Source organism: Sceloporus undulatus, chromosome 11 (genome assembly GCF_019175285.1).
Source record: "Sceloporus undulatus isolate JIND9_A2432 ecotype Alabama chromosome 11, SceUnd_v1.1, whole genome shotgun sequence".
Taxonomy (NCBI): domain Eukaryota; kingdom Metazoa; phylum Chordata; class Lepidosauria; order Squamata; family Phrynosomatidae; genus Sceloporus; species Sceloporus undulatus.
Window position 1 is genome coordinate 4,042,967 of NC_056532.1, and position 16,432 is coordinate 4,059,398.

The window sequence follows — 16,432 nt, forward strand, 5'->3', positions numbered from 1 at the left end:
AATGTGACACCTCTTCCAATATTTAAACAGGGCTGTCGTATCACTTCTTATCCTTCTCTTCTCCAGGCTAAACCTAACCACTTTCATAAGCTACCTCTCAGAGGGCTTTGTGGTTTCCAGACTTTTCACCATTTTGGCCGCCCTCCTCTGGACACGCTCCGGAGGATGTGTTTAAATGGTTTTATGTGTTTTGATCTATGCCTCGAACCTAGGCAAGAAATAAATGACGATGACGACTGATGATGATGATGATGATGGAGCTGTGGTATAAAAGGACACTTTCCCAGCTGTCTGCTCCTATTGCGTCTTGAGATCTTTGTTTCTTTGTGGCTGGGGAAAACACAACCCTGGCTGCCCGGACGAACAGCCCAATCCTGGAGATGTTGAGCCAGATCTGGGAGGAATCTTGGGGAACTGGTTTGAGCCTCGGTGTCTGTTGAGACTGGATGGAGTCAGGAAACTCCACCCCGCTCCCACTGTTGCCCAAGCCTATAATTTCCCCAAATTTGCCACCTGCAGCTCACTAGAGCCGCGCCGTCTTCATCTCCTCCACCTGTTGCAGCCTCCCAGCGAAAGAAGAAGAGACCAGGAACGAGAGCGGAGCATCTCAGCATGGCTTCCATGGGGATACAGGTCTTGGGCATCGCCCTCTCGGCCATCGGCTGGCTGGGCGCCATCCTCTGCTGCGGCCTGCCCATGTGGCGCGTCACGGCCTTCATCGGCAACAACATTGTGGTGGCCCAGATCATCTGGGAAGGGCTGTGGATGAACTGTGTGGTCCAGAGCACCGGGCAGATGCAGTGCAAGGTCTATGAGTCCATGCTGGCCTTGGCCCAGGACATGCAGGCGGCCAGGGCATTGGTGATCATCGCCATCATCCTGGCGGTGGTGGGCCTCCTCTTCTCCATCCTGGGCGGCAAGTGCACCAACTGCGTGGAGGACGAGGCCAGCAAAGCCAAGATCATGATCACGGCCGGCGTGGTCTTCCTCCTCTCCGGCCTCTTGGTGCTCATCCCTCTCTGCTGGACGGCCAACAACATCATCCGGGATTTCTACAACCCGATGGTGGTGGACAGCCAGAAGCGAGAGTTTGGGCCTTCGCTCTACATTGGCTGGGCTGCGAGTGGCCTCCTCCTCATTGGAGGGGCTCTCCTCTGCTGCAATTGCCCCCCGAAAAGTGAGAAGCCGTACTCGGCGAAGTACACCGCCACGCGCTCCATGCCAGCCAGTAACTACGTCTAAGGACGCCGCCTCCCTTCCTCCTCCTCCTTCCATTTTAAAACGCGGGTTATTCCTTCCCTCCTGGTGCTACGGAGGTGGATCTGAGTGACTTTGAGTAGGCTCTATTGCGGGGCAGAGCCTGGAAGTTACTTTGTAAAGAACGAAATGACTCCCATTTCTCCTTCCAGCGTTTGAGAAGTGCTACTTGTTGGGGAAAGTGACTTGTTGCATTTGTGGCGTAACACAAAATGTGACAGCGATACAGTGTATTGCTTATGACTTTTCTATTAGTTATGTTAATAGGAGAAATAGAGAAGGGGCTAACAGAAGACTTGGAGGGAAGGGATCACACTGAGAGGACTCTGAACATATTTGGATGTAACCAGACACTGTGACACCAATGACTTCCCTGCTGTTCATTATGTGACTTGTGAAATGTAACAGACCAACTGTCTGCCCAAAAGGACATGGGATTTCCCATGGGTAAATAGGGGGAAAGCAGAGGTGCTGGTGCTCAGCAATGTTCCTTTCTGGAGACCATGACTAGAAAGACAGGCCTGCTAATGCATCAGGATGTCAACTCCTAAGCTGGGAGATAACTTGTGCTCAGTCTCCAAGTTCGAGTGCAAACTCCTTTTGCGCTTTGAACTCAGTTTGCAACCGAGGACAGAGGGAGAATGCGGAGGAAAGAGAGAGAAAGCAGCTGGGAAAGCGGGAATGCAAAGGATTAATTGGGATTGTTTTTGCCAAACTGGGATGGTTGAAGGTAGTAGTCAAGTATAGTATAGCAGCCAAATATGTACTGCCTGTCTTTAATTATAAAGGTACTTGCGACTCCCAATGGAAGCAGATGCTCTGAATCAGTTGTTGAATTGTGAGTCAACACTAATGGAAATCTCAGAAAGGGATCTATTTTTGTTGGGGCTTTGCAATAGTATTCAGGCCTGTAACTCCCTTAAGTGGCCAGTTGTAGGGTTTTGGGGGTGTTCCCCATATCCCTCCTGTCTTCTCATCCTCAAAGGAACCTTTTCCCTGCATTGTGAGAAATGTATGCAGGTGGCTGGCTGCTCTTTGCAGGTGGAACACAACAACAGGTTGTTCACCCTTTTGCAACCTATTTCCGATCCCCTGCGGAGAAAGGAGTGGAGTTTCAGGTCCCTTTGAGTTCCTTTGAGACAGGGCTGGGCATCCAGGTTGTGCAAGAGATTGAAAGAGAGACCGAATAACAAGGGAGCTGGATTGAGATTTCTTCATCTCTTGCACAACCCCATTGTAAACCCAGGGGCAAGGCCCCGGGAGGAGCAGTTCCCAATGCAGTTGTTTCTGGCCAGGGAGAGGAAGAAGAAAATGCACCGGCCCAGTTACCAGTCCTTTTTGGGATTGCAGCTCCCAGAATTCTGGGCATCATTGTCAGGAATCATCCATTTGCCCAGCTCAGCTTCTGGCTGCAACAAGATGTGGGTTGTCACTGTGTATTGCGGGTCTGCCTTTACATTTGCACACCCATTTTCTGTGTATATTTCTAGATTACACTTTTTATATATATATGTATGTATTAAAAATAAAAAAGGATAAAACGATAATAAGCCTGTACTTTTTCTCCACGCGTTTCTTCTCGAGATCTGCGCATTTTAGAAAACATGAGCGCTTGCCGCAGGCTGCACGCATGTTTCCAAGTGCGCATGCATTTGTGTGCTTTTTAAAACATATGGCAACAACAAACCAACATCATCAATTAAAATGCGTCCAGTAAAGCATGCAGCAGTTTAAAAGGGCAAGTATTTTTAAAACAGTCCGCATTGAAAACCTGGCATCTAAATTCACAATTTAAAACCATCTGGATAAACTTGCTGGGAGAGACTGGTCTTTGGCGCAGCTTTAAATTCAGACAGCGCATTATTCCTATTATGCATGGCTCCTGGGTTTCTCCTGGAAGCCAGAGGTTGGTGGTGCATTGGTTGCAGAGGCCGGGTTGAGCCACGCCGGCTTGCCCTGTCTTCCAGGCCAGGTGGGGCTACTGGAAAAACAGGATTTTGCCTCTTGGCGTTTTAGCCTCCGTGCTCAAATAAGGAACCCGGTGGTTCAATCGCCTCTTCTTCAACACGCTGGGAAGAGAGGCTTTGGGGGGAAATGCTCTCTGGTCCTGGAGACTATCCCTACTCTCAAGTTTGTTCTTGATAACTGCCCTTGGGTCAGCCCTGTCTCACAGTGACCCTGCGGATGAGACATCTCCAAGACCCAATATCCTCCTTGTGAATCCATCCCTGTGACCTCCTTTATTGGCATGGGGTTTCCTCTCTACTGTCTTCCATCTTTCCTACCATCATGACTGTCTTTTCCAATGATGTGGCCAAAGTATGACAACTCCAATGTAGCCCTCTTGTCTTCCAGGGACGGTTGAGGCTTGATCTGACCAAGGAGCCCTTGGTTTGTCCTCTTGGCATCCAGGGTGTCCTCCGCACTTTTCCCCACTACCGCCTCTCAAATGAGTTTACTTTTTTCTTAGCTACTTTCTTTATCATCCAGCTCTCACATCCATCCGGAGTAAGGAGAAATGCAATGGCTTGGACACTTATCCTTCTATAAGACACTATGAATTAGTTAGTAAGCAAGCCAGCAAGGAGTTATTAATTGTTATTTAATATAGTTACTTATACCTTCGAGAGCAATCAAATCATTAGTAAGACTCACCAATGAAACAATTAGTTAGCAAGGTTAACTAATTAAGCAAACCGGTTATCTGTTGGCTGCAGATTGCGCTGCAAATGCTTCATTTGGGATAGTCAGAAAAGAGTCTCAGTTGCCTGCATGCTTGCTCAATACTTCTCTTTTTGGTACTTTGGTAGAACTGAGGCATGTGAGCGGCTGCTTTCTGATGGTTGTTGTGCATCTCCAAGTTGTTTTTCAGTTATGGTGACCCTAAGGCAAACCTGTGACAGGATTTTCTTGGCAAGGTTGGTTCAGAAAGGGTTTGCCCTTGTCGTCCCCTGAGGCTGAGAGACTGCACCTCACCCAGACTGCCAAGCTTTTCATGCTCCAGTGTGGTAGACTAGCATTCCCACCAACTAACCGGTACCCTTTCCCCCGCCACAGGTGGGACGCATCACCATGTCGGCCCTACAGCTGGGTGGCCTGGCACTGTCCCTCTCGGGCTGCTTGGGCTCCATCTTGGCCTGCGCCTTGCCCATGTGGAAAGTGACGGCCTTCATCGGCTCCAACATCATCGTGGCCCAGGTCTTCTGGGAAGGGCTGTGGATGAACTGTGTCTATGAGAGCACCGGGCAGATGCAGTGCAAAGTCTACGACTCCTTGCTGGACCTTCCACCTGATCTCCAGACCGCACGCGCCTTGGTGGTGGTCTCCATCGCCATCTCCGTCTTGGCCCTTTTGCTCGCCGTGTCCGGAGCCGAATGCACCCAGTGCGTGGAAAGCCGAGAGGCCAAAGCCAAGATCTCAGCCGTGGCCGGAGGCCTTTTCATCCTCGCTGGGTTGTCCCTCCTCATCCCCGTCTCCTGGTCGGCTAGAAATGTGGTCAGCAATTTCTACAACCCCTTGGTCCCGGAGGCCCTCAAAAGAGAGCTGGGGGTCTCGCTCTACGTGGGGTGGGCAGGCAGTGCCCTCCTGGTTTTCGGAGGTGCCATGCTGGGCTGCATTTGCCCTCCGAGGGAAGGCCCCAAAGCCTACCCGGTGAGATACTCGGTGGGGAAGCCACCAACATCAGGAAGCTATGCCCGCAAGGACTATGTTTGACTCAATGTGTGAGGCAGGGATGGCGCTGGTGAAACCTCTGGTTTAGCTGCTTTAAATAAATCCTAGCTGGAAAGAAAGTAAGGAGAGGCTTTGCAAATTGCATCAACAAACGACGCGACTTTTTGGGTTGCTCCAGAGAAAGGTCTCCCTGCTTTGTGGATTTTGCATGTTATTGTAAACTCAAGTTAAGCTTTGCACGATGTGATGGTAACCAAGTTAAGCTTTGTAAATGGTCACAAGGGGCTGCTCTCCTCTTTTGCGCCCAGCCCTTATCTCTTGCCCTGAAAATGGGGGACCTCCCTCCATAAGTGAGAAGGAAGGATTCCCGCATTTTACCTTGATCTGGGAACAGCCCAGAGTTTCGCTCAGACTTCTGCCTTCATTTCCAAATAGGAGAACATGTGTGTTTGAATGGGAAGCTCTAGATGTAGCGCCAGGGCTCACCCTCTGCTCTGCATCCACCTTCTGACTAGAAGCAACTAGATGAGAATGAGGCTTCATCCGGAACAATGGCAGTTGAAGCAGTGTAGAACTGCATTAAATCTGCCGTGTAGATGCAGCCTCTGTATGTGTGCACCTCTGCTCACAGTCCAGAGAAAGCTCATAACAATTGTTTATTCTGATGCCTTTTGTATCTCGTCCCTCCATCCTGTTTGGAAGGGACATATGACACACACTTTGTAGTGCTTTAAAACAAACATTGTGCGTCTATAAAGAATGCCATCTGGCTGGATCCACTGTGAACCAGGTGCACAAGGCAAACACAATGAAACCTGGAACGGCCGCCTTGTTTGCCTAAATAGGGGCAGAATCCTGGGCCATGGCGCTCCAAAGGAAGAAGTGAATTCAAGGTGGAGCCCTTTGGTGGATCGGTCGGTTTTTATTCCAGGGAAGCCAGGTTTCCTTGTCTCTGCTTTCTTGCCTTTCTACCCGCTCAGCTCACGGCAAAATGTCGACTCAGGCTGCAGCCACACGGCAGAAATAATCCAGTTTGACACCACTTTAACCAACAAAGCTTCCAATCCAAAGCTGGCAGGGTGTGTTTTGTGCATTTTTGGTTTGCTGATAAAGGCATCGCTCTTGTGTGGACTTTGCTTTGTGTTTTATTACAGTTGTTGTGAGATGGTAAAGACTAGAATAACTTGCTTCCAACCTGACAATTTCTATTAAAGAACACCAAAAACCTGTGCACACGTTTGCCTGTTTCTTTCTTCAAGTGTCTGCCCTGCAGAAATAACCCAGTTTGACACTGCTTTAATGGGCAGGTCCATTGAGCGCAACCCTCAAACCACCACACCAGGCTGGCTGCCCCTAAGTGTTGTGTACATCATGCTAATCCTCTGGGATCTCCTTTTTGTTGTCTTTTCTGTTCAGCGATGGCAACCCAAGCTGATCCCTTTAGTGGAGAGATCCATCCCCGCTGAGCTATGGCTTCCTGCAGCGCATAATGCACTGGTCATAAACCTTTTTCTGTCTGCCGGGGATGAGAAACCAGTTTAGCCAGTTGTGGTGCGAGTGGTGAGCGAACGCACGCACCTATAAAGACCTTCCTCGCTTTGGTGTTCTGTGGGGAAAAGGGGAAACACATCCGCAAGTAACTCTAGATGAAAAATGGAACACGTACGGCCAAACATCAGAGCGGCAAAGGCAGCAAAAGGCATAGATGGGGAAGGCACTCTGCACATACTCTGAGACATGATCCTAAACATTGGTTCTGGTGCTGCAGTGAAGGAAAGGCACTCTGCACATGGTCCAGAACATCAGTGTTGGATCTAAGCTAGGGGAAAGCAACCTCTTCAGTCTTGTCCTCCGCTCTTTCGATACAGATAGATCATGCCTGGGATGTAGTCCGAGCCGTGCCCAGACTCCTCCTCCGAAGTGGCCCTCTCCCATTGCTCCACTTCCTCCACCATGACTTTCCCCCACAATCCTCTCTGTTCCAGGTCGTCCAGGACTTTCTCCAGCTCCGCCTTGAAGGGCAGGTTGCTTTTGTTGCTGCGCGTGGTCAGGCATAGGTACCCCCCTGCGGGGCAAAAGAACGGAGGCACGACATTTACTAAAATGCTTCCCCTTCCATCTCCATTTCACAAAATCCTACAATCCTAGTGTTGGGTGAGACCTCAAAGGGTCATCCAGTCCAACCCGCTTTTGCAGGAAGACACAAAGCCCTGTCGACAGATAGCCATCCAGCCTCTACCTGGACGCTCCCTTCCACATTTGGGAACGGAGGTCATTTCAACCTTTGGGACCCTATTAGGCCAAAAAGCAATTAATAAATGCCTGGAATAAATATCCGTACATTGAAAGGAAAGCAGAGGAAGGAATGTTTCCAACACGATGCAAAGCAACAGCAAGGGAAGCGTCTGGAGTGGTCAGCAGCGCCACCTCATGCCATGCGCAGATACTGCACTGTTGAGCCAACGCAAAGGCGTATATTATGCCAGCCTCCCCCAAGTATTCTCCTTTCAATGGAACCACAGTTCCTATCATCCACAACCATTCCTGACTGATAGAGGAACAGAGCCCCCAGCTTCCCAGTGAGTGAGGTTTGAGGGGATTTCACAGTCCCCAAACTAAGAGCCATTGTGGCGTAGTGCTTTGCCAGTTTTTACTAGGACCCTGGAGATTGAGGTTTGATTCAGCACTTGGCCATGAAAACCTGCTTGGGTGAGTCACACCATCTCAGCCTCAGAGGATGGCAATGGAAAACCCAACAGTTCCAAGTGCCAAGCAGATTCTGGTCCTGCCTAATATCACCGCTTCAGTGGGTGAGTTAGAGATTGATATAAGCGCTTGGCCAACGTGGAACGCCAACCTCCCCTGGGTGAGATGCCTAGTAAGGCAGCGATGCCCAGCGGTTCCTATGTCAGCGGGGCAGCGAATCCATTCCAGGTTTTACCGAGCTTTCGGGTCAAAACATCCCAAACCTGGACTTGCTACTCCACTGACTATGGAAGCGGGTCCACCAAGTTCTGCGGTGTCGATGTGGCAGCTCTCTCGAGGATGTCCCACCTGGTTTGGCGACACGGAGCAACTCTGGGACAACGCTGGCGGAGACTTGTCCTTCGCTGAGGGCGCCCACGATCACGACGGCGTCGTAGCAACCTGGGGGGCAAGGAGCAATGGTTAGCTGCTTCTTTGCTCCTCTCTCCCACATCCAGAACCCACTTTTCCAGGGCCGAAGTGGTGCTCTTAACCTTCTGGAGCTGGCACCGCTTCTTGGCCCAAGAGGCACCGCTTCAGATCCTGGTACAATCCCTTCCGCCGGGCGCTTTCCAGCATCCCTTGGCTCCCGTCGACGCCGTGGAGGTGACGAAAACCCAACGCCTGGAGCTGAAGTGTCAATTGGAGGATAGAAATGACTATAATGTCAATGGCAATAATACATACATACATACATACATACATAGACAGAGATATAAGAAACCACATCCAGAAATGGCCAGATTACCCATCCAAAAGATATACAGTCTCTTGGGGTGTAGCTGCAATGCACAAATAATCCAGTTTGATGCTGCTTTAACTGCCATGGGTCTGTGCTATGGAATCCTGGGATTGGCAGTCTGCTGTGGCCCCAAAGCTCCCTGACAGTGAAGGCACAATGTCTCCTAAAACTACACGTCCCCAAAATTCCATCGTATGGAGCCATGGCAGTGAAAGTGGTATCGAACTGGATTATTTCAGCAATGTGGATGCAGCCTGGTGAAGTTGCCACCCCTCTGCCCTTACCTCCTGGGCCACCAGCCCCGTGCCACAGGCCACATCCAGCACCAGGGCATCCTGGGGGTCTCCTTGGAAGACGGAGGCCAGGCGGGCAGCTGCCAACCTGGGCGCTTCGTACTGCAGCACAGACACATCCTAATGGGAGCAAAAAGAGAGAGTCTGAGGGGGTGTCTGCATTGGGGTCCTTGGGAGGTGATGGATCCCAAACCCCAGCAGATAGCAAGGGCTCTCACTATCAATGATGATGATGATGATACCTGACTGTATGTAATGGGACTTGAGCATCCATGGATTTTGGTATCCACAGGGGCTCCTGGAACCAAACCCCAGCGGATACAAACAGCAACAACAACAACAACAGTAATAGTAATAGGAACAGCCCATTGTATATAATGGGACTTGAGCATCCATAGATTTAGGACTCCATGACAGATCCTGGAATCAAACCCCAACAGATACCAAGGGCCCATTGTAATAATAATGATAATAATAATAACAACAACAATAATAATATCCCCATTGTATGCAATGGGACTTGAGCATCCTCTGGTTTTGGTGCCTCCTGGAACCAAACCCCACAGATCCCAAGAGCTCCCACTCTATTTCCTCCAGATGACTGCAGTTCCCAGCATCCCTGGCCTTGGGTGGGGGGACGATGGGATTTGTGGCCCGGCAGAGGAAGGGTGCATCTAGTCCTCCCTCTTCCTCCCCTGGTTTGAAGTCCTTCCAATAGTGGCTTAAGGGAAAGGCACTCTGCACATGCTCCAGGGAGCTCTTGGAGAGTGCCTGGCTGGAACAAGGGGGGAAACAAAGGAGAAAGCAAGGGAGAAGAAGGGCTTTTAGGGCCACCTGCTCATAGTCCGCAGCCCAGGCGTCGTAGAAGCGGAGTTGTTGCTCCGGATCAGTGTTCTGGTGCACCTGAGCCACTCGGAGTCGCACCTGGTCCAGGAGGCGATCGGGCGACGTGGCCATGGCCAGCAGGACTACATCTCCCATGACCCTCTAGTCCCCAAGCTGTGGGATCGTTGTGGGTGCCTCCCCCTTCTAAGGCTTTCTGGGAGTTGTAGTCCAAACCATCTCTCTCTCTCTCTCTCTCTCTCTCTCTCTTCATCAATGGATTCACACTAGAGTTATATACTGATCAATGGACTGACTGATTAGACTTATATACTGATCAATGTGAATGTGATTAGAGTTATACTGATCAATGGACTGACTGATTTGAGTTATATACTGATTGATGGATTTGAGTTATATACTGATTGCTGGTCAATGACCGAATAAATTTTATATATATGATACTGATAAATGGCTTGTTATATACTGATCAATGATTTGACTGACTAGACTTATATATTGATCAATGGATTGACTGTTGTTGTAGTCCGAACTGTAGAGGACCCAAACCTTTCATGGAATTGAGCCCAGCCCCTTGGAGCACTGCTATAGACTCCACAGCCATGTGCGCATATGCGCTGGGTGCCTTCGAGCCCTTTCTGACTTAAGGTTTTTCTTGCTAAGATTTGTTCAAAGGGAGGCTTGCCATTGCCTTCCCCTGAGGCTGAGAGAGTGTGACTTATTGCCCAAGGCCTGCTGTGTGACCTCCATGCTGAGACACACTCTCACAGCCATCGCATCCCAGCTGATGTCACAAACGCTGCCAGGCCCAGTTGGCAGCCAGCCACTCGGCCTCCAGTTTGGGAGCTACAAGGAGGAGACACTTCAAGCTTCGAGGTCCTACTTTGCGTTTCTTTCCCAGTTTGTGGGCGGCAGGTGAGACGGGATTGCAATTCCCCAGCTGGTCTTGGGTTCGAAACAGCAAGTGGGACCTGGAGGGCAAACGCTAGAACAGGTGGATTTGGGACACCATTGGGGTTTGCTTGATGGCCAACGCAGCCAACCCTGGATATACTGTATATACTCATGGATAAGGCTAGAAAATTTAGTCCAAATATTGACTCCAAAAACCTGAGGTCGACTTATCTTTGCGTATATACGGCAACCCCTTCTTGTTGTGTCAGGAGCAATGGTCTAGCCAGTGGAGGATGGGAACTGAGGCTGCCCTTTCCCAGTTGCTTGTACATTTTAAGCTCTCCTCAACTGCTTTCTTTAACCCACAGAGTCCTCAACCACCTCCTGTGTTGTTTTTCCCGATGGAGCCGGACAGCCGCCAAGCTCCCCACGATGCTCAGCCTCCAGGACAAGTCCCTGAGCCTTCAGGCCCCCTCCTGCCTTCGGTGTCCCTTGGGAAAAGCTTCCAGGGGATGGTCTACGGGGCGCTGAGCACCCTCTACTTGCACCTGCTCTCCTTGCGGGTGGGACTGCTAGGCTGGTACTTCTGCTTGAAGCAGGTGCAGTGGGACATCCTCTGCTGGGTCCACGCCTCCATGGAGCTGGCCACCGATTTGGTCTTCTGCTGGGCCCAGAACGTCCTCCTGGCTTTCATGATGCTCCTGCTCCTCTCCTGGAAAGTTTGCAGCGGAGTCACGCTGCCCGGCTGGCATCCGCTGCTGCGGAGAGTGGTGAGGAGACTGGTGAGTCTCCCAGGACCGGAAAAACAAGGGGCGGCCAGCGGCTCCCAGGTCAGCAGGGCAGTGAATCCATGCCAGGTTTTAATTCATGGTGCCGAACACCAAAATAAGTTCAGCACTTGTAAAACTGGCTAAAGCCTGGCTTGGATTTACTGCCCCACTGACATGGGAGCCATTGGCTGGCCCTGCCTGAAAAGAGCTCTGCTTCAAATAGACTGCACAAAGCTCAGAAATACTCCTTTCTTTTTGATTTCTGTCCCTCCTGCTCCTCTGTTCTTCTTCTTTCTCCTCTTTTTCCACTCTTGCTTTCTCCTCCTCCTCCTCTACCTTTCTTCTCCTCCTCCTCCTTCTCCTTTATCTTCTCCTCCTCTTGCTTCATTAATTTCCTTCTGTATCCCACTCTTTTTCCTTATTTCCCCCTTCCTTCCTTCTTTCCTTCCTTCTCCATCTCCTTCCCCTTCTCCACCTCTACTTTCTTCTACTCCTCCTTCTCCGACTCTACTTTTTCCTCCTCCTCCTCCTCCTCTTCCATTTCCATCCACCTCCTCTTCCTCCTTCTTCCTTCTCCTCTCTTCTTCTTCTTCACCTTCTCCTCCTTCTCCACCTTTCCTTTTTCCACCTCCTCCTCCTCCTTTATTCCCCTCCACCTCCTCTTCCTCCTTCTTCCCCTTCTTCTTCCCCTTCTTCTTCTTCCTCCTCTCTTCTTCTTCTTCACCTTCTCTTCCTTCTCCACCTTTACTTTTTCCACCTCTTCCTCCTCCTCTATTTCCATTCACCTCCTTTTCCTTATCCTTGCCCTTCTTCTCTTTGTCTTTCTTTCCCCCTTGTCCTCCTTGCTTGCCTGCTCTCTCATTCCTTCTCCTGTCTTTCTCCCACTCCAGGCCTTGAATGTGCAGCTGGCCTGGGCTCTCTCTCTGCTGAAGAGGGCTTTCTGGAGGCTGAAGTGCCTCGTGGTGTGGATGGCCTGGGCTCCGGCCTACTGCTTGGCTTGGGTGATCTGCTGCATCGCCCGGACTCTGGAGATCAGCTACAAGCAGGCGGCCAGGCTGGCCAAAGAGGAAGAGGAGCTGGAGGAGGAGAAGGCGTTGGTGGCGCTGATAATGCGGGAAGACAAGTTCTAACTGGCATTGAATAAACAGCTCTGAAAGGGTAGCTTGGGTTTGGGATTTGTACTCAGGAGAGGAGCAGGACTCCTAGGGGTCATTCACACTACAGAAATAAACCGGTTTGGAACCGGTTTAATTCCGTGACATTCACACTCGCTCCGACAGTTAACAGAGTGGTAGCTAAAAAGCCCACCTAAACCAGTGCATTTGACACCAGACCCTTTAGCGGTTCTTTTTTAAAGAGCCGCAACAATCCGTATCTTCGGTACCAAATTGATTTGGATCACGCTGCATTGTTCCTGGAAATGGAGGCGCCTCTGTTTCAAATTGATACAGTGGCTAATGTAAATAGCAACCGGGTTAAAATGGCACAGAGAGATTCGATTGTGGTAAACGTAGTGGAAACACCAAACCGATTCTGAAGCGGTTCTGGATTGGCGCAGAGATGCGAATCTCTTCATTCAAAAAAGCAAGTGTGAATGACCCCCTAAAATGGTGGGAATATGGTTGCAAGGTGAGGATTTGGGGGGCAGAGCCCTAGGGATGGGGAACATCAACATCTTGTACACGGGTCAAATGAATACACCAGGTTTAGCCAACAAGGATAAAACTATGGCTCAATATTTATGAGGTCATAAGTGGACTTACGATCTCATAACTTTAGGGATTCACACTGACAGCCCTTTCAGCCTTAGAGGATGGGAATGGCAAACCCTCTCTGAAGAAACATGCCAAGAACCCCTCCATAGATTTGCTTTAGGGTCGCCTGATCTGGGCTGACATGGGATCAGTGGAAAAGGGAGGAAGAGCTTGGATGCAAAACCATGAAGGTGCTGGTAAAATCCAAATGAATGGAAAGTCCTATCACTACCAGGGACTCTCTCCTCCCTTTCTGGATTTGGAAAGGAGCAATCTAACTCTTTACCAGGAGAGGACGCCTGTGTCTGACACTTCTGATCATTCTTTTTCCTGAACATGGATAGAACTAGCAGAAGGGGGAAATGCATTGGGTTTGCACTCCACTGCCGAAATGGCCATTTCCCACCTCCCAAGACTGGTACAGAAACAGCTTGAGTTGGAAATGTCTCCCTTTCCAAGGCTTGCGGAGCATTTCAGAGCGAGGAGAAAAAAGGTCACCAAACCAGACGAATGTTTGCGAGAAGCACATGGAAACGGCATGCAAACAACGCACAGAGTAAATGGGGAAGAACGCACCCCAAAATCTGCATTTAAACAAGATATTCAAATGCAGGTACATTCTGAAAACATATAGAAACATGCACCGGTTTCTTGCTGGAATGGGAATGAGAAGGACAAGAGAGATGAGAGAACATCGCTTTATGCTCACATGTGCCTGTCAACTTGGTTAGTGCTTGGACAGGAGACCATCAATGAATCTCAGGTGTTTGTATCCACCTCTAGTATTCCTTGTCTAAGAAAACCTATGAAATTGCCATAGGTCACCAGATAGCTTGGAAGCACATACAGGCAAATGTGAGGCGGACGTGGGGAGGCAAGCTGATCCCAACCCTGTAACAACCATCCAAAAGAAATATCCACATTGTCATATATTTTTGCAAAGCAAGAAATGCACCCCATGCCCCTTGGTCAGCCCCATCGATCCTTGTTCAGGGTGTGGGACCAATGGGCCATGAAAAGAGGCAGGGTTGCGCTTCTGGGCAGACGGCTGGGAGCAGGAAAGCACACCAGAGCTAGGATTTATGGCCAGCTTTCCCTCTGCTGCCTCTCTCTTCCCACCGAGTTTTGGCAGAGAGGTTTTAGGAAAATCTTTATAGGCTCAAAAGCCTCCTTTCATCCCCCCAACCTCAAAGCAGCAGGGGTCAGTCCAGGTTTCTAGCAACGGTCTCATGCTGGACGACACCTCCATGTTTCATGTTCGGCAAGGCCTTCCCTTTGCCTTGCACTCTAAAACCATTACTTTAATGGCCTGGTTCGCACGTCGAGCGATGTTTCCATTGCTAATTGAGTCCCCGGGTCCTCTTACAAGACAAACAGGGACCGTGCCAGGGCTGGCCTGCCACCTTCCGTCCTTTCCTTTCCCTAACCCCCCTCCCTGCCCTCTCTGGACAGCTTGTCTGGAGTCTTGGCTCTCTTTGCTCAGACTCACATTCCTGGGCTGGGTCCCTCTCCAAAAGCCTCTTGGTTTTTTCCCCTCTCTTCCTTTTCTTTTGCAGAGCAGTTCTTTCAGAGCAATGCTTTCCTAGACACCATGTTCTGGGAAGCCAGGGGTGGCCGCGGCAGCCACGTGCTCCGCTCAGGTGGCCGCAGCTGTGCAAACAGCTTTGATGGACTCTGACGGTCAGCGTGAAAAGGAGGTGGACATCAAGCCAAGATGTAGGGTTCGGTTCAGACGAGACATCTCCCCCCGGCCATGTTGTTTTCTCCCTCCACCTGCGCAACTTTGGCTCAGCCAGGTGCAGAACATCCGAAAGGAAAGAAAGAGGTTGGCAGCTTGAGCTTTCGTAGACTTCGGTCTATTCCTCAGGTGCATTTGATCTCCATCAGTAGACTGAAGCCCACAAAAGCTCGTGCCGCTGACTCCTTTCCTTCAGTGAGTCTCAAAGGTCTACAGACTAAACAAGGCCGTATCTTTGAATATGTATTACATATTCTCTTCAAACAGGGTTGTTGAACAAGGGCTTGGTCCAGGGATGGGATTTTGGACTGTTTGATGGCTTTAATTTTGACAGCGATTGGATCGGGATATTCCTGCAATGGAGGGATGGAGACGTTTGGCTGGGGACACAACACAGAGTAGGCAGAGAGAGGTTGGCTTACTGCTCTGGGTGCAAAGGGTCTGGGGAGAGTCTGGAAGCCGCGCCAAAGCCATGCTCCAGTCCTTAGGACCAGAGCATGGCTTTGGCGTTACTTCTGGACTTTTAGGACACATGTGTCATTTAAACAGCACACCTCCAAAGTGACCCGAAGCAGCTTTATTTTGGCCTGTCTATATAGGCCCAACATTATTGAAGGAATTTCATAAAGAATGGAGCTTATGGGAAAGTTATATACAAATTGGGGGAAAAGGAACAATTGCGGTGGGAATATTCGAAAGATAAGAAACTTTTGGTGATGAGTTCGGAGTTAATGATATTTGACTCGTGAATAAAGGTAAATGGTAAGAGGTTAAAGGCAGAGATAGAGTTAAACACAAATATATAGGTGTAAGGGTTTGAATCTAGGGCTTTTTTAATGTTAAATATAAGAGTAAATAATATATTAAAGTGATGCTAAGATAAGAGAGGACGAAGCCTTTAGGAAGGAGCAAAGTTGGAAGAACAGTGATAGATTGGGTAGAAAGACATTGAAAGAAAAGAAATGTAATGATCTTCTTTTGTATTTTGTATTATAAATTGGTGTTTTAATAATAAAAATATTATAATGGAAAGAAGCACTTTAGATGTGATGGTTTTGTTGACTTGGATGTCCACACATCTTTGGGTAAACTATCCTTTTTCACATTTCTATGAGTGTTTTTTGTACTCTTTCTCCTACATTTTACCCTGCCCAGTCCTCCTCTGCCATGATGACTTTGGGCGACCCTGGGCCGGGCATACTGGGCATTGCAATCCAAACAAAAGAGATTTGGAGGGGTGCAGCATTCCCACCTTTGATAGTTCTGTGCACATTGTGTGCCTACAGGAAGTGCACTGGCGGGGCATGCATGGACCGCAAGCCAGAGCGGAGCAAAAGAAACCCATGTGTGGACGGACTACAGGAAAGTGAACATCCAAAGTGTCCTTTGTCCCTGGCGTTGGGATCCAGGCTGCAAGGAAGAATCGCTCGGTCAAGCTTTCCTCGGCTGGGAAGGCGGTGAACACTCTCGGGGGACATGTTTGATCCAACAGCATGTCTTGGCTCGGGGGTTTATTGCCCGACGGAGACTTTTTATAAGGCAGCAGTATCACAAGATCTGGCGCTCGCGCAGCAGCATAGAGGGAGAATGACCTCATGTTCTTCCAAAACCAGAAATAACTTGGTCCCAGCAGCATTCCTAGAGCATTATCAGGCATTATCAAGTGCCTGAGATGGAGAAGTATGGGGTGTGTGTGACAATGGGAAGGAGCAACGCAAAGGCAT

The 16,432-nt window shown here is 49.6% G+C and overlaps 4 protein-coding genes across 6 annotated transcripts in view; 3 read left to right on the forward strand and 1 right to left on the reverse strand.

Moving 5' to 3' along the window:
- LOC121916821 (claudin-3-like) overlaps positions 1–5,955 on the forward strand; it is a 12,326-nt gene extending 6,371 nt beyond the window's left edge. For both annotated transcript variants that reach the window (XM_042442315.1, XM_042442313.1), the window contains exon 2: positions 4,315–5,955. In XM_042442315.1, the coding sequence (XP_042298249.1) occupies positions 4,330–4,971 (642 nt within the window). In that variant the 5' untranslated portion in view covers positions 4,315–4,329 and the 3' untranslated portion in view covers positions 4,972–5,955. The remainder of the gene's footprint in view (positions 1–4,314) is intronic.
- TMEM270 (transmembrane protein 270) overlaps positions 1–15,173 on the forward strand; it is a 22,985-nt gene extending 7,812 nt beyond the window's left edge. The window contains exons 1-3 of one of the 2 annotated variants that reach the window (XM_042442319.1): positions 9,836–10,467; positions 10,815–11,228; positions 12,107–15,173. In XM_042442319.1, the coding sequence (XP_042298253.1) occupies positions 10,848–11,228; positions 12,107–12,346 (621 nt within the window). In that variant the 5' untranslated portion in view covers positions 9,836–10,467; positions 10,815–10,847 and the 3' untranslated portion in view covers positions 12,347–15,173. Of the gene's footprint in view, positions 1–9,835; positions 10,468–10,814; positions 11,229–12,106 lie in introns of those variants that run through there. The other variant, XM_042442320.1, reaches the window with a different exon arrangement.
- Positions 17–4,334, forward strand: LOC121916824 (claudin-4-like). The gene has a single exon (XM_042442318.1). The coding sequence runs from the start codon at positions 613–615 to the stop codon at positions 1,240–1,242; it is 630 nt and encodes a 209-aa protein (XP_042298252.1). The 5' UTR covers positions 17–612; the 3' UTR covers positions 1,243–4,334.
- On the reverse strand, positions 6,059–9,718 carry METTL27 (methyltransferase like 27). The gene is made up of 5 exons (XM_042442316.1): positions 9,544–9,718; positions 8,701–8,829; positions 8,169–8,304; positions 7,984–8,076; positions 6,059–6,994 (listed from the first exon to the last, which is right to left on the reverse strand). The coding sequence occupies exons 1-5, from the start codon at positions 9,688–9,690 to the stop codon at positions 6,768–6,770; spliced, it is 732 nt and encodes a 243-aa protein (XP_042298250.1). The 5' UTR covers positions 9,691–9,718; the 3' UTR covers positions 6,059–6,767.
- Positions 15,174–16,432: the final 1,259 nt, after the last annotated feature.

Excerpts from the sequence above, each read along its gene's own strand:
- LOC121916824 (XM_042442318.1), top strand. The coding sequence starts at position 613 with ATGGCTTCCATGGGGATACAGGTCTTGGGCATCGCCCTCTCGGCCATC.
- METTL27 (XM_042442316.1), bottom strand. The coding sequence starts at position 9,690 with ATGGGAGATGTAGTCCTGCTGGCCATGGCCACGTCGCCCGATCGCCTC. Across the intron at positions 8,077-8,168 it reads AGCGGTGCCAGCTCCAGAAG|GTTGCTACGACGCCGTCGTG; the intron begins GTTAAGAGCACC and ends CTTGCCCCCCAG. Across the intron at positions 6,995-7,983 it reads GCTCCGTGTCGCCAAACCAG|GGGGGTACCTATGCCTGACC; the intron begins GTGGGACATCCT and ends TTTGCCCCGCAG.